Genomic DNA, 26,756 nt, shown 5'->3' on the forward strand with positions numbered 1-26,756 from the left:
CAGGGTCCCATGCCATTGTCCCAGCCTTTCTTTGAAGCCCTCTCCACCTCCATGCATGGCCCTGGAGTGTCTGAATCCAGCCCTGGGAGTCAGCAGAGCTTTATGGGAGTAAATGTGCCTCTTTCCACAGGCTCCTGGGAACAGCCCAGCTCAGAGCTGTGACTCTTGGAGGGACCACCACAAGCTACTGAAAATAGAGGGACAGGGAGCGCCCCCCAGTGGACAATTCTGCACTGATCTCCATTCCAGGGAGGTTCCCTGTGAGTTAATGGCTGGTTGGAGACCTGCACCATGTCAATTTAATTCATTCTCTGATCTAATTTAACCATGAAGGCTCTCGTGATCCATGCCAATGTCTCACCCCACTGACCTTTTTGTCTCAGCAATACCTTGTGGAAGTGAGTTCCCCAGGTTAGCTGTGTGCTGGTTGGCAGTGGGCAGAGGCCACCCTGGAAATACTGTTCAGAAAAGGGGCTTCGCCAGGAAGAGGAAGCAGGAGAGTGGGGAAGGATGGAAGTGGTGGCCAGGGCTTGCCAATGGGGAGAAGGAGGAGAGAATTGGCAGGTGTTTGGAGCCAGGGGTGAGTGGCTGTTCCCTGGACCTGGGGCCATGTCAGGGGAGTGGGGCTAAGCAGAGGAGAGAACTGGTGGGCAGAAGAGGGGACTGGTGGGCAGAGGGGTTAAGAGGGATCTCTGAGGAAGCTGAGTCAGGAACTCTGGTCGGGAATTGGCTCTTGGCCATGGGAGGGGGGACTCTCAAAGAACAGGGGCTGACAGGGTCTGTGGGGTGGGGTTTTTGAGAGGGGTGGGAGAAGATTAAGGGCTGTGGATGTTTGCTTGGGGGTCTGGGTTAGGTGAGGGAGAGGGAGAGAAACACTCAGAGTCTAGGGTAAGATGGGTTCAGTGGGTGAATGATGGATCATCTCCAAATAAATGTTTCTTTATAAAATTTTCATCCAGTCTCAATTATTATCCCCCAGATTTTGGTAAAGTGAGGCACAGAGAGTTGAGGTAACATAGCTGCATAGCTGGGCTTCCATCACAGGAGTTCTTAGCATCTCGACCTTCTTTCTCTAGACACCAGGCTCTTCCTAGTTATCATTACAGGCTGGGATTCTCAAGGGTGTCTAAGGGATTTACGAGCCCAAGATGTACACGCCTTACTGCCATAGGCTCCTTTGCAAATCCCAGGCACCATTTTCAGCAATTCAGGAGAAGCCCAGGCCTTGGACGTTAACGAGAGACACAGGGCCAGGATTACAAAGGGGTCTAGGGACATAAAGGAGGAGATAGCTGCCTATTGGGATTGACAATAGCATCTAAGCAGGTTAAGCTCCTCACTCCCACTGAATGACCATGGGACTTAGGGCTAGTCTACACTTACCAGCCGGGTCGACGCGGTGAGTTCGACTTCTCGGAGTTCGAACTATCGCGTCTAATCTGGACGCGATAGTTCGAACTCCGGAAGCGCCGCGGTCGACTCCGGTACTCCACCACTGCAAAAGGCGGTGGCGGAGTCGACCTTGGAGCCGCGGACTTCGATTCCGCGGCGTCTGGACGGGTGAGTAGTTCGAACTAGGGTACTTCGAATTCAGCTACGCTATTCACGTAGCTGAACTTGCGTACCCTAGTTCGACCCCCGCCCTTAGTGTAGACCTGCCCTTTGTCACCTTGCTCATTTAGGAACATTGATAAATCCCCGTAGGTGCCTGTCTTCATCTTTGTGATTCTGGCCCACAGGTAACACAGAAGCTGGGCTGAAATCATTGAACACTGGGGGAGATCATAGGCCTGTGCTATGTTAGGGGCAGACTAGAGGATCAGAATGGCTCTTTTGGCTTTATCACCTAGGCACCTATGCACTTGCCTGTGGGCCTGTGCTGCTGAGCTGTGCAGGGCTCCAGGGAGTGAGTCCCGCTAGCCCTTAGGAAATAGACATGAATAAATCACCTTCCCGCAGCATCTGTCCTTTAATGCCGATGATGCTCAGCACCAGCTACACACAGCTCATCTGCAGAGCCAAGAGGTTTGAGTCAAGTTCTAGCTGAGCAGTCTCAAAATTGAAGGGGGAAAGGATTCTCAGATGCCTGTGCCTTTAGCTTCTAGATTCTGGTCGATATTGACCAAGGAATCCTGGTGCTGGATGGCTGAATGGATCATACGTTGGGAAAAAAATCCACAAAGATCAGCACAGTAAGTTTTCTATTTCAATTAAATATGTTGGGGGATCAACATACAAGGGAAAATTAAGATGATAAATATGAATTACAATATGAACTTGTTAAGACTTTTACTCTCAATTTAATCAAATACCTGCTGCTGATTGGAATTTTTCCATCCTTCAGGAAAATTTTGACTTTTAACTGAAAAACTCAAATCCATTTTTTTTTCAGTTTTTGGCAAATGAAAACTTTTTGCTGAAAATTGGATTATTTTTATCACAAAACCAAAAATGTTTGGATTTTGAGTTTTCAATTTCTTTACAAATCAATCGCAAAATGTTTGGAGAAAAGCAGACAGATTCTGAGATTTGTTGTTGTTTAGCTGAAAACCCGCTTTCCATTGAAATTTCCAACCTGCCTTAAACTTCAAATAAATTGGGGAACATTAATATTGCCTGATAAGACCTTAATTTCAAACCATTTATTCTACTGCATCTATGTAATTTCTCTTCCAAAGGAATAGTTGTCCTAGTAGACAGAGCAGAGAAAGGGAGGTAGGGAGGGGAAACAGAGGCAGAAAAGGGGGAAATGACTGGCCTAAGCTCACACAGCAGGTCACTGGCAGAGACAAGAGTAGAGCCCAAGTGTCCTGACAACCCCTGCACGGCACAGCACAGAGTAAATGATACAACATAGTGGTGACAGAGGGATGCCGCTAGTCCATTGTTACACGCAGGCCAAAGTGCAGCTGGGAGTTGGTGCCATAAATCAGTTTGGAAGCAGGCAGCAGGCCGTCTAGGCATAGAGTTTGGGGTAGAAAAAAATCACAGATGAGCTGCTACTTATGATGCTGGGTGAGTCTACTTGAGAATCAGGCTGTGTTGGCATTTTAGTCTATTTCACGGCCAACCTTTGAGCTTGGTGATGGTCGCAGCAGAGGGACCTTCTTTGGAAGAATTGTTGGGTTTGGATTGTACTTTGTTCCATCCTTCATAGTGCATTTTAACAGGGCACAACTTGGCCCAAATCCTCGAAAGGAGTAAAGTAACGAAGCTCCATTGACTTTAAATGAGCCGACCCAATTTACACGAATGTGATAACATTACTGATTGATTGTCAGAGGTGAGGAGCACTAACAACACCTCATCTTTGCAAGTGACGAGTGCTGTGCACCTTTGACATTCATATAATGAGATATTACATGAAAGGGAATCAGGGCCGTTCCCACTGTCGCTCTAACTCTGATCATTGTCCTTCTCATTCCCCCTACAGCCATCACACAGTATACTGAGGAAGAAAATGTCCAACCAAACCACCATTACCGAATTCCTTCTCCTGGGATTCTCTGATATTCCAGAACTGCAGATTTTACACTTTGTGGTGTTTCTAGTGCTTTACCTGGCATCCCTACTGGGGAACCTTCTCATCATCACAGCCATAGCCCTCAACCACCAACTTCACACCCCCATGTACTTCTTCCTGATGAATCTGTCCATCCTAGACCTCGGATCCATCTCTGTCACCATCCCCAAATCCATGGCCAACTCCCTCATGAACACACGAATGATTTCTTATTCTGGATGTGTTGCCCAAGTCTTTCTTGTCTTCTTCTTCGCTTCAGCAGATTTTGCCATACTGACCATCATGGCGTACGACCGATATGTCGCCATCTGCCAACCACTGCACTATCAGACAGTGATGAACAGAAGAGCTTGTGTCCAAATGGCAGCCAGTGCCTGGATCAGTGTTATTCTCTATTCTGCAGTGCACACTGGAAACACGTTTGCAATATCCTTCTGTGGAGGCAACATGGTGGATCAGTTCTTCTGTGAAGTCCCCCAGCTCCTCAAGCTTGCTTGCTCTAACTCAGACCTCAGTGAAGTCGGGTTTCTCATCTTTAGTGTGTGCTTAGCCTCAAGCTGCTTTCTTTTCATAATTGTGTCATATGTTCAGATCTTCACCACAGTGTTGAGAATCCCCTCTGAGCAGGGCCGGCATAAAGCCTTCTCCACCTGCCTCCCTCACCTCATTGTGGTCTCCTTGTTTATTTGCACTGGGACCTTTGCCTACTTGAAACCCACCTCCAGCTCAACCTCAGGTCTGGATCTCATGGTGGCTGTTCTCTATTCTGTGTTGCCACCAATGACGAATCCGATCATCTACAGCATGAGAAACAAGGAGCTCAAAGGTGCACTGAGTAAACTGATAGGTTGGAGGTTATTCTCTAAGAATAAATTGTCCATATTTCTCCATCAGTAACAATTTCATTCTGTCTTTCTTTATATAATCAGCTAATGACATTATTGCCTCCCGGAGAAAATACTATTCAATCTGTTTATGCAGAATTGGTTATTTACACTAGGAAAAATCCAGACAAACATGACTCAAGAAAAAAGGAGTTATTATAGGTTTACACCAATGTAAATAAGATTGGAATCTATCTTCATATACTGGTATCCACCACCATACTATCTGAGCACCTTGCCCATAAAATCAGTAGCGATAGCAAAGTCCCTAGTGAGGTCTCTGGCTCTTCTTATTTTTGGGGGATAATCTCTGATTGAGGTATCAATGCAATTGTTCTTTGTGTTTTTTGTTTACTTGTTTGTCAGATTTTTATTTATTTATTTATTTTGCTTAACTTGTTGGCTGGTTTGGTTTGTTTCTTTGGAGGTGGGAAAGCCTGGGGAGGTAGTGAGTGTTTGGTTAGACAGGATTTTGGATGTTTGCCCTCTCTTGGAAATGCCATTATGTCATCTCTCTGATGGGGTTTTCTGAGCGAGCTGAAGGTTTCCTCCCCACAGTGACAACCTCATTAATCATAATGATCAATTTCTATTTGATTGTGAATTATGTTAGCTAGCTAGCTAGATAATGAATAATCTATGGAGATTATTGTGCAAATTATTGTGCTTCTTTTCCTGTTAATGATTGTCTTTGTCCAGATCATGATTTTCCTATAAATACTCCTTATTAAACATTATTTAACAAAGATTTTTATGGCTATATCTTACCCTATCTGTCATTTACAAACAATTCATCCTAAAATACTAGGTGTTTGAACTTTGAGCTGTTTTGACAGGATACATTTTTAACATGCTTTCTTTCATTTCTCTGAACAAATGGAAGTGTCACACTCGGGATCCTCAAAAATCAAGGAGGCAGTCCTCAGCTGGTTTAAATTGACATGGCTCCATTGTAGTCAACAGATCTTGGAGACTTTTTACCACCTGAGGGTCTGCTCCAAACACTCATTTTTATGAATTTCAAACTCACTCCCTTGGAATACTCTGTACAAAGGCCCTGATTCCACAGCCACTTCAGCACATTCTTTACTTTAATTGTAGGTTTAAAGGGAAACTCATGCTTAATTCTCTGTTGGATATGGGTTAAGTATATGGATAGGGCTCAAGGCTAACACCAAACTGGTGTCAGACCCTGACACTGTCTCCATTTCTCTCCTTTCCCAGTCAAATAAAGCCTTACAATTGGTGCATTGGAATTACTCTCCCCTTCTTGAGTTTGAATTATTAACATAAAATAATTTTTTTATCTCAAAGCTAGAATCACTGGGCCTTCTTCTCTAGACTTACCAGTCCATTATGACTCTTCATCATCAACCTCTCCCACCTGGAAATCCTGCTCACCAGCATGCTCATCACCAAGGTGTTGACCAACATGGTGTGCAGTTGGAAGACCAGTTTCTTCCCTTGCTTCCATACAAGTTCAATTGCATGTACTGACCAACCCCCCATCCCATTTGCCTAAATGTCACTGTTTCCATAAATGTTCCTGTCTTCATGGCTGGAACGTTCAGCTGAATCACATTCCCTGAAAAAGCAAAATTATTATTCATGCAAAAAGAGTTAACTGTATTCATTCCGTTTTGCCAGTGATACAGAGTAGTAGCTCACTTCAGCTTCTGGCAGAGATAAATCACAGGGTAGCACACAAGTAGAGCTGGATGGAAAATTTCTGATTGAAACAGAGTTTTGTCCAAAAATGCTGATTCATAGAACCCAAAATGATTCACAGAAACGTCTCAGGTTTGATGAACTTTCAGGGAAGCGAGGTCAGATTGGCAATGGATTGCCTGCCTGCCAAGCTGAGCTGCTAAGGAGCAGGAAGTTTGAAGACCTTGGTATGGGCTCTCAGGGGCCGTGGCTCTAGGGCAATCTCAGCATGCAGACGACCCTGGCCCAGGAGCACCAGGGCTTCCAGACTTACAGGCCAGCTGGCTTCCCAAAATGGCCACTGAGTCACATAATATGGACAACCAGCTGGCCTTGGAGCCTGGAATCAGCTCTTGAGTGAAACTCACATTCTGCTCCTATTAGCAGCCATGAAAGTGACAAGAATGTCCATTTCACTCAGCAGATGCTGGGGTCCTGTGGAGAACATTTTGTTTCTGAAGCACCATGTGTTGGTGTGTTTAAACACCCCCCTCCTCCAGTTTTCAGTTAGAGGGAAATTTTGAAATAGCAACATTTCCCACAAAGTGGAAATTCCATGTTTTGGCCAGCTCTGCTTTCAAGCTTTGTTTGTTCTTATGGCCTCATTAGAAAACATCAAGGTACAGTGTCCCTCCTCTCATCCTAAGGTAGATACCAGGGCAACAGTAATCTGCTGAGGCACTTGAATAAACCAGTGGTGCGTCATTGACAGTGGAATTGTCTTCTGAAGCTACAAACCAAGTCTGTTAACCTTCAGGATGGGCTGCTGGCTTACCTGTTCTCCCAAGCTTTCCTTGAGGGCTTGGCTGGGTTGATGAGAAAATTATATGGAAGTTTCATTGGTTGAGGAGGGAGAATGTTAAAGTCAATGAATGGGGAATGATCTTCTGGCCAGTGAAAAGGGAAGAAGTCTAGTTTGGTTAAGGGAAATTGTACGGATTGTGAATAGGGAATAAGGAGGAGGGAAGGTCAGTGATTGTTGTCAAGTGTAGAAGACTCTGTGTGGTGAAGGGCAAAGAGGTCTATGGCTGGTTCTGCTGGAGAATGTTTTGGTGGGTGAATGGAGGATAATCTTATCATTAGTAGAGAGTAGACAAGTCTACGGGTGGCGAAGGACAGATTTGTAAGGTTAGTGGAGAGCAGAGGAGTCTATGGGTGGTTGAAGGAGGCGAAAGTTCTAGTTGACTTATGGGGGCAATTTTGCCATTGGTTAATGGCGAAAAATTACAGTCGGTTAATGGGAGAGTTTAATGCTGAAGGAAGGACAATGTTACCCACGATTTGGTGGACCAAGTCAGTGTATTTTGCATATATTCTTACAATACAGAGCAGAGGTCTAGCGTTGGGGCTTTCTTACCAGTCCAAATGAACAAATAATACAAATATTGCTGTCACTTGATTTTACGGCATTTCACATCTGAGAACTTGCAAGAAGTCTCCAGACTTGGAGCTGTGGGTCTCGCGAGGAACAGCACAAATTCAGCTCTTATGTAAACTGTCAGGGCAAGGTTATCTACATTAATGCTGCGCCCTCTGACACCGTTCTGCCATTTTTGCTGTCTTCTTTCAATAATTAGGATTCTGGGACCTGGTGTGTCAGTGACTTTAGACACCACACTGATGAATGGAATAGAGAGAGAGATCATAATTGACAAGGGCTTGCATAGAGAAAGGATCCAGTGTCCCATCCATGTATCAGTGTTAGGGGTATTCTGATGTGAGGCTCCCACAATCACTCCATTTGAAGCTGTTCCACTCTGGTTAAATAATTGTTAGTTTTTTCTGATTTCTTTATGGTAGCCTGTATGAAATGCACTGCGGATCTTTGTCCAATTCCCAGAAGATGTCTCCCCATCACACTAATATCAACATTATTGGCAATAATTTGCCACAATAATTCTTGTGGTCCATTACTAAGGAAACATGCAGGGATATGGAGAAGAGAATCTCCTTTTATGTACAGAAAGGGTCCTTCCAGGGCAGGGTAGAGGGGGAAGATTCCACAGCTGCCACTTTGGCTTCTGTGTGCTTTGTTTTGTTCTATGACTGGAGGAGTGTTAACGGGACACTTCATCTTGAATAGTCTCTTGGAATAGGTGTGAACTACTTATGCTAAACTATGTTTTCTACCTCATCTTTAGCTGTGACACTGTGGCCTTGTCTACACTACACAGTTTTGTCGACAAAAGGCAGCTTCTGTTGACAAAACAGTGGCAGTGTACACACTGCAATGCTCCCCCCGCCGATTTAACTCTCCTGCTATGCTGACGTAATAAAACCACCTTGGCAAGAGGCGTAGAGCTTTTTGCAACATAGATAGCGCGACACAACATCAGTGTACACACTGTGTTCCTCACATCGCTGTAACGGGCCTGCAGGAGGTACTCCACAATGCCCACCGTTACTGCTCTGGTCACCATTTTTGAACTCAGCTGCCCTACTTCCAGCTACACAGGCATGCTCCCCCCCTCTTTCAAAGTCACAGGAAGATTTAAATTGTTCTTCCTGTTTGCTTGATGTGGAGAGCTGATATAGCTGAGCCTGCTGGCTTCCTGCAGCAAACAGGCACCTGCCTGGACTGCATGGGAGCGGGTGGATCTCCTAGATCTGTGGGGAGAGGAGGCTGTGGGTTTCCCTAACTGTGGTGGGGCGACAGACGGAATGCATATCCCTATCTTGTCACCGAAGCACCAAGGCAGTGAGTACATAAACCGCAAGGGGTACTTTTCAATGGTGCTCGAAGCACTGGTGGATCACAAGGGACATTTAACCGACATCAACGTGGGATGGCTGGGAAGGGTTCATGACACTCGCATCTTTAGGAACTCCAGTCTGTTTGAACAGTTGCAGGAAGGAAGTTACTTCCCAGACCAGAAACTTACCGTTGGGGATGTTGAAATGCCTATAGTTATCCTTGGGGACCCAGCCTACCCCTTAATGCCATGGCTCATGAAGCCATACACAGGCAACCTGGACAGTAGTAAGGAGTAGTTCAACTATAGGCTGAGCAAGTGCAGAATGGTGGTAGAATGTGCATTTGGACGTTTAAAAGGGGGAGTGAAGGACAAGGCCACACTGCACTTCAAAACTTATTGAATGCCAGCCTTCTGTTGCTTGGGCAGTCCTCTGGGGTGGAGAGATTGGGTCGCCCGGAGCCCCCCAGCACGTTCTTGGGCATTTGGGTGAGGAGGCTATGGAACATGGGGAGGAGGGAGGGCAGTTACACAGGGGCTGCAGCAGTGGTCTGTGCTCCGGTTGCCTTTCCTGCAGCTCCACCACATGCCAGAGCATGTCAGTTTGACTCCCCCAGTAGCCTGAGCACTGGATCCTGCCTCCTTTCATCGCGCTGCCGCCACCTCTCATCTTGCTCCCTCCACCTCTTATCTCACTTGTTCCTCCTGTCCTTGTGTTCATTATCTGCTTTCCTGCCTCCACGCATTCTGCTGAGGTCTTTCAGTGCGGGAGGACTGCATGAGCTCAGAGAAAATTTAGTGAGGGCCATGTTTTACATCGGGTAAAACTCAACAGCTTGAGACCATTTTGTCCTGCATCACATCAGTAGTTTGAGCTCTAGCTCTGAGCAAAATAAACAAATCTAGAAACTTGTAACTGGGCTTATATCTACACAACCCTTAGCTCAAATGACCCCAAATTTAGATCACTAACCCTACCCTGCCCTACCCTGCACCCTCCAAAGGCATATTAAATATCAAAGAAATTTGACTAAGCGTATCATTTTTTTTAAAGAGAGGTGGAACTTTAAACAGAAGTCATGGCACAATCTTCACTATCGGGGTGTTCCTGTGTAGTTATAATATTCATCGGTTCATTTACTGGCTGGGTACCCATCTCATAGGTTTCTATTAACCATGTTATTGGAATATTCCATGAGCATTGAGATGGGATTGTGATGTCCACAATGAGAAGCTAGACATCAGGGCACAGATATTCAGCTCATGTCACCTGGCCTGGTTCCATAGCACTATACCAATTTACAGCCGCTGAGGAACTAATCGACTTCAGTGGGGCTGGGACTGATTTACAGAAGAGCTGTTTGGGGATCTGGACCCTTTGACTCCAAGGCAGCTAGAGGTGATTTACAAAAACTGGGGCTCTGACCCATTCACTCCAGCGATGCTACCCTGGTTTGAACTAGCTGAGGATCTGAACCATTGATTCCAATAGATCTAGGGCTGATTTATACCCACTGGAGATCTGGCCCTTCATCTTTCATTCTCTGACACGAATGTCTAGTATACATTTCACATTTTTAAACAGGGCATCTGCAGCCAAAGGAGCCTTTTATTTTAGTGTTTTCTGCAGAAAGGATAAATATTACTACTGAGGAAGAAAGAAAGAAAGAAAGAAAGAAAAGCTGGGCCATTCATCCCAGTAGAAGTTGAAGATCAGATACAGAAAATCTCCGCAACGCAGAATTCCTCCAAAGTTCTGTCCCCAGGGGCAGTGATGAGCTTCTAAAATCTTAACAACCGGTTCCCTATAAAAAGTTCTGATTTAAGGGATGTGCCACAATGTGTATTTTTTGTACCATTAGGGTTACCATACGTCCGTATTTTCCTGGGAGGAATTTCTAAGAACTGAAAAGCGATATAAGAACTGAAAAGCATGACATGTCCAGGAAAATACAGATGTATGTTAACCCTACCTAAAGTTCTTTTTTAAAAAGATGGGCCTGAACTAGAAATGAACTCCTTTTCACATGTGTGGGTCCCCGCCACTCCCTTGGGGTGTGCTAGGGTGACCAGATATCCCAATTTTATAGGGACAGTCTCAATTTTTGGGTCTTTTTCTTATATAGGCTCCTATTACCCCTCACCCTCTGTCCCGATTTGTCACACTTGCTGTCTGGTCACCCTAGGGTGTGCACATGTGTGGATCCCAGCTGCTCCCTGCCACCCCTCATTGAAGCAGGTGTACAGGGTTACTGCCCTGGGAACTGCAGGGCACCAGTGGACATGGGGCTGGCTGCAGACAGGGGCATGGGGCAGGGCTAGCTGGAGGCAGGGAGTGTGACACGGGCTGGCTGCAACAGGGGCTGGCTGTGGGCAGGTGAGGCAGACAGGGGCTGGCTGCGGGTGGCTGCGGGCAAGGGGTGGCTGCAGGAGGCTGTGGGCAGGGGCTGGCTGCTGTGGGCAGGGGCTGGCTGCGGGCGATTGTGGGCAGGGGGTGGCTGTGGCAGGGGGCAGCTGCGGGCAGTGGGTGGCTGTGGGAGGCTGTGGGCAGGGGCTGGCTGCGGGCAGGGGGTGGCTGTGGGTGGCTGCAGGCAGGGGGTGGCTGCAGGCAGGGGGCGGCTGTGGGTGGCTGCAGGCAGGGGGTGGCAGTGGGTGGCTGTGGGCAGAGGGTGGCTGTGGGCAGGGAAGGCGGGGTGGGGGCAGGTACTCACACAGGGGTTGCGGCTGGGAGCAGCCCGAGCAGCGGGACGCAGCCGGGGACTCACCAGGCAGCAGCAGGAGCCCCAGGGCCAGAGGTCCAAGGAGCAGCAGCAACAGGGCCAGGAGGCAGCCCACATGGCTCCTGCAATGCAACACAGCACCCCCGGGGGGCCGGGAGGAAGAATTACAGGCTTCCGGGCCAGAGCCCATCAAAGCTTCTGTCATAGGTTTGTTCCCCACTTTGAAATTTAGCGTCCAAAAGATGGGGACCTGCATGGATCCTTCTAACCTTAAATCCTAGCTTAGATCTGGTAACACTGCCACCAGCCAAAAATATAGTGTTTTGGCACACTCTCTGTTCCCCCAAACCTTTCCCGGGGGGAACCCAGATCCAAACTCCTGGGATCTTAACACAAAGGGAAATAAACCATTCCCCCTCCCAGACTTTCCTTCCCTCGGTTGTCAGAGAAGACTACCTTGATTCAAACTCCTTGAATCTAAAACAAAGAGGGATTCACCTTTCCCCTCCTCTTCCCCCACTCCCACCTATCCCTGGTGAGTCAGACTAATCCCCTGAGGTCTTAAACAAGGGAAAAATCAATCAGGTTCTTAAAAAGAAAAGCTTTTAATTAAAGAAAAAGATAAAAACTATCTCTGTAAAATCAGGATGGAAGTTTACAGGGTACAGCTTATGAAACTAGAGAGCTAGCATCAGTACAAATACAGCAAACAGAGGTAAAAACCCTACCAGCAAAATATACAGTTGCAAATACAGAAATTAATCAAAAGACTAATCCGCCTTTCTAATACTCACTATACTGAATAGAAAATAATATTTCAGGAAGCTTGGAGAGCCTGGATATACGTCTGGCCCTTCTTAGATTCAAAGAGAGAACACCCCCCAAAACAATGAACCCAAACAAAGGCTTCCCTCCACCGAAGTCTGAAAGTATCTTGTCTCCTGATTGGTCCTCTGGTCAGCTGTTAGCCAGGTTCACTGAGCTTGTTAACCCTTTACAGGTTAAAAAGACCTTAACCCTTAACTATCTGTTTATGACAGCTTCCCTTGCAGGGAAGCCAGTTAACAAGCAGTTCTAAAACCGCTTCTAAATTTAACAACCGGTTTCTGCGAACCGGTGGAACCATCTCCAGCTCACCCCTGCCCAGGGAGAATGAATGACTCTGTCACCCTTACAAATTACATTTGTAACTAATCTCAGTGGACAAAGCACTAGGAAAGAGCAGACTGCTTACAAACTTTTGGCTCTTCTTTGGTTCAGTTTCACAGGCAAAGAATATGGATTGGAAACTGCCTCATGGGTCAGATCCCCAAATGGTGTAAATGGATGTAGCTTCATGGCAGCCAGTGATCCAGATCCCAAATGGTGTAAACAGCCCTTGCTACTCTGAAGTCAATGGAACTTTACACCATCAATTTACACCAGCTCAGGACGTGGTCCTTAGTTTTTAGCGTTTGCCTCTTGGGACCTCCTAGTTACCAACTTCATGCAGCCAGGACAGCCTGAGCTCTGGGTTCCTCTGCTAAATGCATCCCAAGAGTGGCTGGTGCAATGCAGGAGAAGACCATCTCTGCTCACTCAGAGGTGATTATGTGGAGTTAATGAAGGAACAGGCCATTTCAGGCCAGCTGAGACTCTGGTGCCACTAGGCTCTCAGCTATAGTAGGTCAAATGTCTGTGCTACTAATTTATATTTTATTTTGCCATCCTGTGGGGACCCCCCTTGTGACTCAGCCCTGTCTTGTTTTTAGCCAAGGGTCCTTCCAGGGATGCTGCCATCGTGTGGGATCCAGGGCAGGTGCTGTTCCCCCTCTGGGGGGGTTAGGATAAGCTAGTGCAGGTTGTCAGGGTGATTTGCTCCAGAGGTGAGATCAGAGCTAGGCTCACATCCCTAGGGACAAGATTCAGCTATTTAGCCCCAGAGCAGGGACATCCTGGGCTGTGACTATGTTTGAAGCCTGAACAAGGTGGGATCAGCTCTAGACCTGGGAGGGGCTTTCAGTCCCTGATCCCAATTAGTCCATCACCTCTCACCCAAGCCTGCCCTAGGAGGAAAGCAGGGAGCACCCGTCTGTGCTAGGAACTGCAGAGAGATGCTGCAACGCAGAACATGCAGTGAAGGGGCACAACAACAGCTGTTGGATAATACAGTGATGGGGGCATAGGAGAGAGAGAAAACCAAACAATCGTGGCAGTGGGTGGATAGATAGATAGATAGATAGATAGATAGATAGATAGATAGATAGATAGATAGATAGATAGATAGATAGATAGATAGATAGATAGATAGATAACAACCAATGATTCTTAACACTGCAAGATCAAATGCACTGCAAATTGGGATAAAGAAGAAGGGCAAGAGCATATTTGGATACAGACTGGCTAACCTAGTGAGGAGGGCTTTAAACTAGGTTCAACGGTGCCAAGTGACCAAAGCCCACAGGTAAGTCAAAAACATGGAGACCTGGGAGAAGGACTGTAATCTGGGGGGAGCATGGGCTGCTATAGCAGAAATAAGGGAGAGACAAGACCGAACTGCGGGGATGAGAGGGGGATCAAGTCAGTATCTTAGATGTCTGTATACTAATGTGAGAAGTATGGGGAATAATCAGGAAGAACTCGAAATGCTAGTAAATAAACACAACTGTGACATAGTTGGCATCATGGAGACTTGGTGGGATAATACACATGACTGGAATTTTGGTATAGAAGGGTACAGTTTAGTCAGGAAGGACAGAAAAAATGGAGGAGGTGTTGCCTTATATATTAAAAATGTATACACTTGGACTGAGGTTGAGCTAGAAATAGGAGACTGACTTGTTGAAAGTCTCTGGGTAAGGATAAAAGGTGTAAAAAAAAGGGTGATATCATGGTAGGGGTTTACTGCAGACCACCTAACCAGATGAAGAAAGGGGTAAACAGTGAGGTGGCAAAGTTTGCAGATGATACTAAACTGATCAAGATAGTTAAGACCAAAGCAGACTGTGACGAACTTCAAAAAGATCTCACAAAACTAACTGATTGGGCAACAAAATGGCAAATGCAATTTAATGTGGATAAATGTAAAGTAATGTACATTGGAAAAAATAACCCCAACTATACATACAATATGATGGGGGCTAATTTAGCTACAACATGTCAGGAAAAAGATCTTGGAGTCATTTGAAGATGTCCACGCAGTGTGCAGAGGCGGTGAAAAAAGCAAACAAGATGTTAGGAATTATTAAGAAGGGGATAGAGAATACGACTGAGAAAATATTATCGTCGTTATATAAATCGATGGTACGCCTACATCTCGAATACTGCGTACAGATGTGGTCTCCTCATCTCAAAAAAGATTTACTAGCACTAGAAAAGGTTCAGAAAAGGGCAACAAAAATGATTAGGGGTTTGGAACAGGTTCCATATGAGGAGAGATTAAAGAGGCTAAGACTCTTCAGCTTGGAAAAGAGGAGACTAAGTGGGGCTATGATAGAGGTATATAAAATCATGAGTGATGTGGAGAAAGTGGATAAGGAAAAGTTATTTACTTATTCCCATAAAACAAGAACTAGGGGTCACCAAATGAAATTAATAGGCAGCAGGTTTAAAACAAATACAAGGAAGTTCTTCTTCACGCAGCACACAGTCAACTTGTAGAACTCTTTACCTGAGGAGGTTGTGAAGGCTGTTCCAGATTTTATTTGACAAATAGGGAGGAACTGGTTGAGAATTTGAAAGTGGAATGTGGCTTGGATGAAAATGATCACAAAATGATAAGAGTTCATGATTCTAAGCAATGGTGGGAGGGAAAACAGCACAATAAAGATAATGGATTTCAGGAAGGCAGCCTTTTAACTAACTCGGAGTTGGCAGGCAAAATCCCGTGGGAAGCAAGCCTAAGGGGAAAAACGATTGAAGATGTTGGTAGTTTTTCAAAGAGACATTACCAAGGGCACAAGAGTAAACTATCCTACTGCGTAAAAATGATAGGAAGTATGGCAAGGGACCACTCTGGCTTAACCAGGAGATCTTCAGTGATCTAAAAATAAAAAAAGAGTCTTACAAAACGTGGAAACTAGGTCAAATTACAAAGGATGAATATGAAGAAATATCACAAGTGTGTAGGGACAAAATTAGAAAAGTCAAGGCACAAAAGGAGGTCAAACTAGCTGGGACATAGAGGGTAACAAGAAAACATTCTACAAATACATTAGAAGGAAGAGGAAAACTAAGGACAGGGTAGGACCATTACTAATGAGGGGTGGGGGAAACAATAACAGAAAATGTGGAAATGGCAAATGTGCTTAATGACTTATTTGTTTCAGTTTTCACCAAGAAGATGGGTGGTGATTGAACGTCTAACATAGTGAATGCCAGTGAAAATGAGGTAGGATCAGAGGCTAAGATAGGGAAAGAATTACTTAAACATGTTAGATGTCTTCAAGTGACCAGGGCCTGACGAAATACATTCTAGAATACTCAAGGAGCTGACTGAGGAGATATCTGAGCCATTAGCGATTATCTTTGAAAAGTCATGGAAGATGGGAGAGATTCCAGATGAATCCAGAAGAAGGGCAAATATAGTGCCAATCCATAAAAAGGGAAATAAGGACAACCCAGGAAATTACAGACAAGTCATCTTAACTTCTGTACCCGGAAAGATAATGGAGCAAATAATTAAGAAATCAATTTGCAAACATCTAGAAGCAAATGAGGTGATAAGTAACAGTCAGCATGGATTTGTCAAGAACAAATAATGTCAAACCAACCTGATAGCTTCCTTTGACAGGGTAAAAAGCCGTGTGGATAGGAAAGAAGTGATAGATGTGGTATATCTTGACTTTAGTAAGGCTTTTGATACTGTCTGGCATGACCTTCTCGTAAACAAACTTGGGAACTACAACCTAGATGGAGCTACTATAAGGTGGATGCATAACTGGGTGGAAAATTGTTCCCAGAGAGTAGTTGTTATCAGTGGTTCACACTCATGCTGGAGGGACATAACAGGGATAGGTTCTGGGTCCAGTTCTGTTCAATATCTTTGTCAATGATTTAGATAATGGCATAGAGAGTACACTTTTAAAGTTTGCAGATGATATCAAGCTGGCAGGGGTTGCAAGTGCTTTGGAGGATAGGATTATCATTCAAAATGTTCTGGACAAATTGGAGAAATGGTCAGATGTAAATAGGATGAAATTCAATGAGAATAAATGCAAAGTACTCCACTTAGGAAGGAACAATTAGTTGCACACATACAAAATGGAAAAAGACACCCTAGGAAAGTTTACTGCAGAAAGAGAGCTGGGGGTCATAGTGGATCACAAGCTAAATATTAGTCAACAGTGCAACACTGTTGCAAAAAAAGCAAACCTCATTCTGGGACATGTTAGTAGGAGTGTTGTAAGCAAGAAACGAGAAGTAATTCTTCCACTCTACCCTGCGCTGATTAGACCTCAACTGGAGTGTTGTGTCCAGTTCTGGGAACCACATTTCAGGGAAGATGGTGACAAACTGGAGAAAGTCCACAGAAAAGCAACAAAAATGATTAAAGGTCGAGAAAACATGACCTAGGAGGGAAGATTGAAAAAATTGGGTTTGTTTAGTTTGGAGAAGAGAAGACTGAGAGGGGACATGATAACAGTTTTCATGTATATAAAAGGTTGTTACAAGGTCGGTGGAGAAAAACTGTTCTTAACCTATGAGGACAGAAAAAGAAGCAAGGGGTTTAAACCTCAACCAGGAAGGTTTAGGTTGGACATTAGGAAAAACTTCCTAACTGTCAGACTGGTTAAGCACTGGAATAAATTGCCTAGGGAGGTTGTGGAATCTCCATCATTGGAGATTTTTAAGAGCAGGTTAGACAAACACCTGTGAGGGATAGTCTAGATAATACTTAGTCCTGCCAGGAGTGCAGGGGACTGGACTAGATGACCTCTCGAGGTCCCTTCCAGTCCTGTGATTCTAAAGTCTGAGAAAGTAAGTTTTCTATTTCAATTAAATATGTGAGAGTATTAATGTACAGGGAAAATTTAATATCAGAAATATGAATTGCCATTAGAACTCTTTAAGACTTTAACTATCAAATTATGCAGACATCTAGAGATGATCAGATTTAAAAAAAAATCATCAGCAAAAATTGACTTTTCATTGAGGTTGTGAGATCCAAACAATTTCATTCTAAAACTGTTGGAAACTGAAAAATTTTAGTCATAATAAAAATGTTTTCATTCTTACAGCTAGCAGAGCCTTTCCATGAAACTCAATTTTCCTTTGAAATAAAGCAGAAAATATCTAACTTAGCTTTAAGCCAGCATGGGGAACATTAATATTGTCCAATGACACCACAGTTTCCAGCCCATTCCCTCTACTGCAACCTATTCAAAGGGGTAGCTGGAGGATGGTGAAACTAAGTAAGTAGCGAAGTTGGTATCCCAAAGAATATGTTTTAAACATAGTAACCTCTCTAAACTGAAGCCCAGACAGTTGAAGCCCCCAGACAAAGCTTGTCTATCTTGATCCTACCCAAGGACATATAGGAGGTTGATGGAACTAGAACCCAGCTCTCCTCTTCTACCATCACTGTCTCTGTCCCACACTGCTGCCCGCTAAACAAAAATACTGTCCACACGTGCACAGAACATACACCAGGGAAGAAACAGTCCATCCCGAAAACAGTTTACATTCAAAGTAGACAAGACAGATAAATTGAGGGAGGGGAAAGAGAGGCAGAAGTGACTGCCCCAAGGTCACGGTGAAGGTCAGTGACAGAGCCAAGTGTAGAACCCAAGTCTCCTGACTGCCACTGACCTGCACAGTACAGACTTAAAGTTGCAGAGGGAAACAATATAACCTATCAGTAACTGAACAATGCTACTAGCCCATCATCACCCAGAGATGGAAATGCAGGTACGATTTGGTGCCATAAATCAATATGTAAACAGGCAGCAGGCCATCTGTGTGGTGTCGGGATGAAATAATCACAGATGAGCTGCCATGTGGGACTCCAGATAAGTCTTTGCTTCATTTCCCAGGAAAGTGGGAATCAGGCTGTGTGGGCATTTTAGATTCATGTCCAAATTATGAGCCCGGTCTCTATAGCAAAAGGGGCAAAATATTGGCTAACATTGTTGGATTTGAGTTGTACTTTGTTCCATCCTCCATGTTGCATTTGATCAAACCACATATTGGGCCAGATCCTCAGATGGTGTAAACTGACCAAGCTACATTGACTTTAATAGAGCGATGCCAATTTACAGTCCTCTGATAACACACCAGAGTAGTGCTCTGTTTGTGAGCGGTGAGGAACACTAGCTACTCCAGTCAATAGAAGTGATGAATGCTGTGCACCTTTGACATTCACATCATGAGAGATTATGGAGAGGGGAATCAGGGTCACTCTGTCTCTCACTATAATCCTGACCATTGCCCTTGTCTTTCCCTCCACAGGCAGGACATGATGAACAAAGAAAGAAAATGTCCAACCAAACCAACATAACAGAGTTCCTTCTCCTGGGATTCTCTGACATTCGGGAGCTGCAGATATTGCACTTTGTGGTGTTTCTAGTGATTTACCTGGCAGCCATGATGGGGAATCTTCTCATCATCATGGTTGTAGCTCTAGACCACCACCTTCACAGCCCCATGTACTTCTTCCTGATGAATTTGTCCATCCTAGACCTTGGCACCATTTCTGTCACTGTCCCCAAATCCATGGCTAATTCCCTCATGAACACCAGGTCCATTTCCTATTCTGAATGTGTGGCCCAAGTCTTTTTCTTCATCTTCTTTGCTGTATCTGACTTCGCCTTACTCACCGTCATGGCATACGATCGATATGTTGCCATCTGCAAACCACTGCACTATGAGACTGTAATGAACAGGAGAGCTTGTGTCCAAATGGAAGCCAGTGCCTGGATCAGTGTTATTCTCTACTCTGCAGTGCACACCGGAAACACGTTTGCAATATCTTTCTGTGGAGGCAACATGGTGGATCAGTTCTTCTGTGAAGTCCCCCAGCTCCTCAAGCTCGCCTGCTCTGACTCAGACCTCAGTGAAGTCGGGTTTCTCATCTTTAGTGTGTGCTTAGCCTCAAACTGCTTTCTTTTCATAATTGTGTCATATGTTCAGATCTTCACCACAGTGTTGAGAATCCCCTCTGAGCAGGGCCGGCATAAAGCCTTCTCCACCTGCCTCCCTCACCTCATTGTGGTCTCCTTGTTTATTTGCACTGGGACCTTTGCCTACTTGAAACCCACCTCCAGCTCAACCTCAAGTCTGGATCTCATGGTGGCTGTTCTCTATTCTGTGTTGCCACCAGTGACGAATCCGATCATCTACAGCATGAGAAACAAAGAGCTCAAAGGTGCACTGAGTAAACTGATACGTTGGAGGTTATTCTCTAAGAATAAAAAGTCCATATTTCTCCATCGGTAACAATTTCATTCTGTCTTTCTTTATATAATCAGCTGATGACATTATTGCCTCCTGGAGAAAATACTGTTCAATCTGTTTATGCAGAATTGGCTGTTTACACTAGGAATAATCCAGACAAACATTACTCAAGAAAAAAGGAGTTATTATAGGTTTACACCAATGTAAATATGATTGGAATCTATGTTCATATACTGCTATCCACCCCATACTATCTGAGCACCTTGCCCATAAAATCAGTACCCATAGCAAAGTCCTTAATGAGGTCTCTGGCTCTTCTTATTTTGGGGGGATAATCTCTGATTGAGGTATCAATGCAATTGTTCTTTGTGTTTTTTGTTTACTTGTTTGTCAGATTTTTATTTATTTATTTATTTATTTATTTATTTTGTTTAACTTGTTGGCTGGTTTGTTTTGTTTCTTTGGAGGTGGGAAAGCCTGGGGAGGTGGTGAGTGTTTGGTTAGACATGATTTTGGATGTTTGCCCTCTCTTGGAAGTGCGATTATGTCATCTCTGATGGGGTTTTCTGAGCGAGCTGAAGGTTTGCTCCCCACAGTGACAACCTCATTAATCATAAAGATCGATTTCTATTTGATTGTGAATTATGTTAGTTAGCTTGCTAGATAATGAATAATCTATGGAGATTATTGTGCAAATTATTTTGCTTCTTTTCCTGTTAATGATTGTCTGTGTCCAGATCATGATTTTCTTATAAATACTCCTTATTAAACATTATTTAACAAAGATTTTTATGGCTATATCTTACCCTATCTGTCATTTACAAACAATTCATCCTAAAATACTAGGTGTTTGAACTTTGAGCTGTTTTGACAGGATACATTTTTAACACGCTCTTTCATTTCTCTGAACAAATGCAAGTGTCACACTCGGGATCCTTAAAAATCAAGGAGGCAGTCCTCAGCTGGTTTAAATTGTCATAGCTCCATTGGAGTCAATAGATCTCAGAGATTTTTCACCACCTGAGGATCTGCTCCAAACACTCATGATTATGAATTTCAAACTCACTCCCTTGGAATACTCTGTACAAAGGCCCTGATTCCACAGCCACTTCAGCACATTCTTTACTTTAATTGTAGGTTTAAAGGGAAACTCATGCTTAATTCTCTGTTGGATATGGGTTAAGGATAAGGATAGGGCTCAAGGCTAACACCAAACTGGTGACAGATCCTGACACTGTCTCCAGTTCTCTCCTTTCCCAGTCAAATAAAGCCTTACAATTGGTGCATTGGAATTATTGGTGCAGTTTGAATTATTAACGTAAAATAATTTTTTTATCTCAAAGCTAGAATCACTGGGCCTTCTTCTCTAGACTTACCAGTCCATTATGACTCTTCATCATCAACCTCTCCCTCCTGGACATCCTGCTCACCAGCATGCTCATCACCAAGGTGTTGACCAACATGGTGTGCAGTTGGAAGACCAGTTTCTTCCCTAGCTTCCATGCAAGTTCCATTGCATGCACTGACCAACCCCCCATCCCATTTGCCTAAATGTCACTGTTTCCATAAATGTTCCTGTCTTCATGGCTGGAACGTTCAGCTGAATCACATTCCCTGAAAAAGCAAAATTATTATTCATGCAAAAAGAGTTAACTGTATTCATTCCGTTTTGCCAGTGATACAGAGTAGTAGCTCACTTCAGCTTCTGGCAGAGATAAATCACAGGGTAGCACACAAGTAGAGCTGGATGGAAAATTTCTGATTGAAACAGAGTTTTGTCCAAAAATGCTGATTCATAGAACCCAAAATGATTCACAGAAACATCTCAGGTTTGGTGAACTTTCAGGGAAGCGAGGTCAGATTGGCAATGGATTGCCTGCCTGCCAAGCTGAGCTACTAAGGAGCAGGAAGTTTGAAGACCTTGGTATGGGCTCTCAGGGGCCGTGGCTCTAGGGCAATCTCAGCATGCAGACGACCCTGGCCCAGGAGCACCAGGGCTTCCAGACTTCCAGGCCAGCTGGCTTCCCAAAATGGCCACTGAATCACATAATATGGACAACCAGCTGGCCTTGGAGTTTGGAATCAGCTCTTGAGTGAAACTCACATTCTGCTCCTATTAGCAGCCATGAAAGTGACAAGAATGTCCATTTCACTCAGCAGATGCTGGGGTCCTGTGGAGAACATTTTGTTTCTGAAGCACCATGTGTTGGTGTGTTTAAACACCCCCTCCTCCAGTTTTCAGTTAGAGGGAAATTTTGAAATAGCAACATTTCCCACAAAGCGGAAATTCCATGTTTTGGCCATGTCATGAATAATTAGTAAAGGTTTAAAGCATAGTACCTGGTGGGCACCTGACCTGAGGACCAATCAGGGAAGAGATTTTGAAACTCCTAGGAGGGAACTTTTTCTCTCTGTTTGGGGGGGTCTTTGTCTTTGGCCGTTTGGAGTTCAAGAGACCAGACGAGTTAATCAAGTCCCTACAAGTTCCACCTTTCTGAACTAATTTCTTCTAGTCAAGATAGTGAGTATTAGAAAGATACTTTGTGTCCTTATCTAATAATCCTATGTTTGCAATTCTGTGTGTTTGTTATTGATTATTCTTAATTCTGCTTGTACTGGTTGTACTGAGAAAGAGAGAGGATTCTCTCCAGAACTTAGCAAGGTTATACCCTATGAGTGCCCAGCTTGGATTCATAGAGATTCTGTATTTTCTTTTGTTCTCTTAATAAATTCTTTCCTTTTCTTTGGACTTGGTTAATTCCTTCCCTTGGGGAAATTCAGGGGAAGGGGAGGGGGAAGTGGGCTGCTTCCCTGTGTGTAGAGATTCAAGGCGTTTGAATCCAGGCATCTCTGTCTCCGGAGCAGGCTGGAGAGAGGGAAGAGGGGGGAGGGGGAAGGTTCCTCCTCTGTGAATTGATCTGTGTTCCCAAGGGGGGAAACAGGGGTGTCCCGGCCCACGGAATTGACCGGGTGGTGGCAGCCGAAGGGGAGACCTACCCTAGGATTTTGGGGTGGGGGGAAGACATGCTGGTCCTCACTTTGAAACCCCCCAGTTTCAAGTGAGGGTTCAGACCAGGACATGGTGGCAGCGGAGTTTCGAACCCATTGTTACAAGGAGTTTTTTCAGCTGGGCTACGCTGAAGGGAGCTATTCTCTTTTTCTTTCTTGTTGCTTGGACAGGCAGCTTAAAAAAGACAGTTTGAAGCAGTTTCAGGGTTAGAAGATTTCAGTTTCTTCCACGGCTTTCTGTTACAAAGCCCCCCTGTGGAGCGGTGTTTTTGTCCATTGTGAGACGAGATACCACTCAGGATTCCTAAGGTGGGGGGAAGTGCTCGCCAAAGTACATTCCCATCCAGCAGGAAAAACAGGTTTGGGGGGGGAGATAACCCTCCAGCCAGGTTTTTTTTTCTCCCTGTGTCTTTTGAAAGGATCAGGAGACAGGAGAACAGAGGAAATAGACCAGATTTTTCTCAGGGGTATTGTTAGCAGCAGCCTTTCAGCTGGGCTGCTGAGTACAGCAACTCAGAGCAGAGGGAGACAGAGGAATTTTTTTTACTCTTTCCCTCTTTCTCAGTACAAAACAGTAACATTACACAAACCACAGTTTGCTATACAGAGGATTGCTTTATCTTTCTGTACTCAAGTTATCATAGCCAGGGTTAGGGACTGTCAAACACCACAAACAGTTCACTGACTGCAGAGGGGTGTGGCCAGCACCAGGACACAGACACAATGAGTGCCAAGGCCGCATCTAAACTGGAAACAAGACACAAAGAACTGCAATTACAAGACATGGAATTACAATTAAAACTCAAGGAGATTGAAATGAAAGAAAAAGCCAAAGAGGCTGATCACAAGAGAGAAATGGAGATAATACAAGCCAAAGAGGCTGAGCACAAAAGACAACTGGAGTTGAAAGACAAAGAACTGGAATTAGAAAGGCTTAAGCAGAATCACCCAACCAATCCACTCCATCTTCAACGTACTGATCAACCTTCTCGGAGAAAATTTCCCGCCTACAGGGCAGGTGAAGATGTTGAGGCCTTCTTAGAAAACTTTGAAAGGGTCTGCCTCGGGTACAAGATCCCTGAAGACCAATACATGGTAGAGCTGAGGTCACAGCTCTGCGGAGACTTGTTACAGGTGGCAACTGAAATGCCTAGGGACAACATGAACGACTATAACCTGTTTTTAACCAAAGCCAAATACAGGATGGGCATAACCCCTGATCACACCCGTCAGCGTTTCAGAGACCAGAAATGGACACCAGAGGAGTCATTTCCAAAACACGCCTCCTACATTGACAAACATTATTCTTCCTGGTTATCAGGAGCCAATGTTACAACCATGGACGAGCTAAGCCTCCTGATAATGATGGAGCAGTTCTTGGATGGTGTTCCTGAGGACATTACACGCTACATACGAGATGGAAAACCAAAAAATATCACTGAGGCAGGGGAGATTGGAGCCCAATGGATGGCAGTTACACTGAACAAGAAAACTGCTGCCAAGGGGAGCGAATCCCACAAGGTACACACCGACACTAAACCCTACCGTCGAGGACCAATCAAACCCACACCTACAACCCAAGGACAGTCACACTCTACCTCACCAGTCTCCAGTAGACCAACACAAACCGGTGACCCATCAAGTGGGCGATGTTTTCAATGCAATGAATTGGGGCATATCAAAGCCAAATGCCCAAAGAACCTGAACCGGGTCCAACTCCTTGCACCTGCACACCAAGGAAACCCGGAATTAGATATCTCTCAAATACCCGTATGCTTTAGGGAAACTTTGAGAGTGGACGGAAAGGAAGTTATCGCATGGAGAGACAGTGCAGCACATGTGTCAGCTATCCACCGAACCTTCGTGGACCCCAAATTCATCAACCCGAAAACCAAAGTGACAGTTCGCCCCTTCATGTCAAAACCTGTAACATTACCTACAGTGCGTTTACCTGTCCAGTACAAGGGCTGGTCAGGGACGTGGACTTTTGCTGTCTATGACAATTATTCTGTCCCCATGATTCTGGGCAACCACTTGGCCCATCACGTTGAGCCGCCAGAAACAGAGGGAGTGGTTACACGAAGCCAAGCCAGACGAGCTGCTGCACCTATCCCTGTACCTGAGCCATCCACCAAGACCCCGTCTGTGTTACCAGAGACCCAGACAGAGGTGGTGGAACCGGATCCCAGGCCAACACCGACAGCAGCCATAGTTCATCCAGTCCCAGAACCGGAACTGGAAGGGCACCCAGCGCCAGCACCGGCGCCAGCTATTACAACTCCACCGCCAGAGGGCGACAACGGGCCTGAACTGGAAAAACCAGCAGACAACCCTACCCAAGAGGCTCAGCCGGAGCCTGAAATGACACCTTGTGCACCAGCGGAGAGCGGTTCACAGTCAACGGAAACAACCTCATCACCTACATCGCTCCCAGAGGAACTGGTGTCTCCCGCCTCAAGGGAACAGTTCCAAGCAGAGCAGGAAGCCGATGACAGCCTCAAGAAAGCATGGGCGGCGGCACGCAGCAACCCACCGCCTCTCAGCTCTACTAACCGATCCCGGTTTGTTGTGGAGCAAGGACTGTTATACAAGGAATTTCTTTCTGGTGGACACCAGGAGGGCTGGCATCCTCAAAAACGGTTGCTAGTTCCGACCAAGTACCGGGAAAAGCTCTTAAGCTTAGCCCATGATCACCCTAGTGGCCATTCTGGGGTGAAGCGAAGCAAAGACAGGTTGGGAAGGTCCTTTGACTGGGAGGGGATGGGCAAGGCGGTAGCCACTTACGTCCGGTCTTGTAAGGTATGCCAAATGGTAGGAAAACCCCAAGACCAGGTCAAGGCCCCTCTCCAACCACTTCCCATAATGGAGGTCCCATTTCAGCGAGTAGCTGTGGATATTATGGGTCCTTTCCCAAAGAAGACCCCCAGAGGAAAGCAGTACATACTGACTTTTGTGGACTTTGCTACCAGATGGCCGGAAGCAGCAGCTCTAGGCAACACCAGGGCTAACACTGTGTGCCAGGCCTTGACTGACATTTTTACCAGGGTGGGTTGGCCCTCTGAAATTCTTACAGATTCGGGAATAAATTTCCTATCAGGGACCAGGAAAGACCTGTGGGAAACTCATGGGGTGCATCACTTGGTTGCCACCCCGTACCATCACCAAACTAATGGCCTAGTGGAAAGGTTCAATGGAACTTTGGGGGCCATGATCCGTAAATTCGTACATGAACATTCCAATAATTGGGATCTAGTGTTACAGCAGTTGCTGTTTGCCTACAGGGCTGTTCCACATCCCAGTTTAGGTTTCTCACCATTCGAGCTGGTGTATGGCCATGAGGTTAAGGGGCCATTACAGCTGGTGAAACAGCAATGGGAGGGGTTTACGCCTCCTCCAGGGACTAACATTCTGGACTTTGTAAGCAACCTTCAAAACACCCTCCGAGACTCTTGGGCCCTTGCTCGAGAGTGCTTAAAGGATGCTCAAGCGGAGCAAAAGGTCTGGTATGATAGACACACCAGAGAGCGTTCCTTCAAGGTTGGAGACCAGGTCATGGTCTTGAAGGCGCAACAGGCCCATAAGATGGAAGCATCCTGGGAAGGACCATACGTGGTCCAGGAGCGCCTGGGAGCTGTTAACTACCTCATAGCATTCCCGGATTCCTCTTTAAAGCCTAAAGTGTTTCATGTTAACTCTCTAAAGCCCTTTTATCCCAGAGAATTACAGGTCTGTCACTTTACAGTTCAGGAAGGAGATGACACCGAGTGGCCTGCAGGTGTCTACTACGAAGGTACAAGAAATGGTGGTGTGGAAGAGGTGACCCTCTCCACAACCCTGCAATGTCAAC

The 26,756-nt window shown here is 45.3% G+C and overlaps 2 protein-coding genes across 2 annotated transcripts; both read left to right on the forward strand.

Annotated features, from left to right (window-relative positions):
- The first annotated feature begins 3,460 nt into the window (after positions 1–3,460).
- On the forward strand, positions 3,461–4,420 carry LOC120383398 (olfactory receptor 14A16-like). The gene has a single exon (XM_039501495.1). The coding sequence runs from the start codon at positions 3,461–3,463 to the stop codon at positions 4,418–4,420; it is 960 nt and encodes a 319-aa protein (XP_039357429.1).
- Positions 4,421–18,982: 14,562 nt separating this feature from the next.
- Positions 18,983–19,942, forward strand: LOC120384074 (olfactory receptor 14A16-like). The gene has a single exon (XM_039502430.1). It carries the CDS (start codon positions 18,983–18,985, stop codon positions 19,940–19,942), a length of 960 nt encoding a protein of 319 aa, XP_039358364.1.
- The last annotated feature ends 6,814 nt before the right edge of the window (positions 19,943–26,756 follow it).

Source organism: Mauremys reevesii, linkage group 15 (assembly GCF_016161935.1).
Source record: "Mauremys reevesii isolate NIE-2019 linkage group 15, ASM1616193v1, whole genome shotgun sequence".
In the NCBI taxonomy this organism is placed as follows: Eukaryota; Metazoa; Chordata; order Testudines; family Geoemydidae; genus Mauremys; species Mauremys reevesii.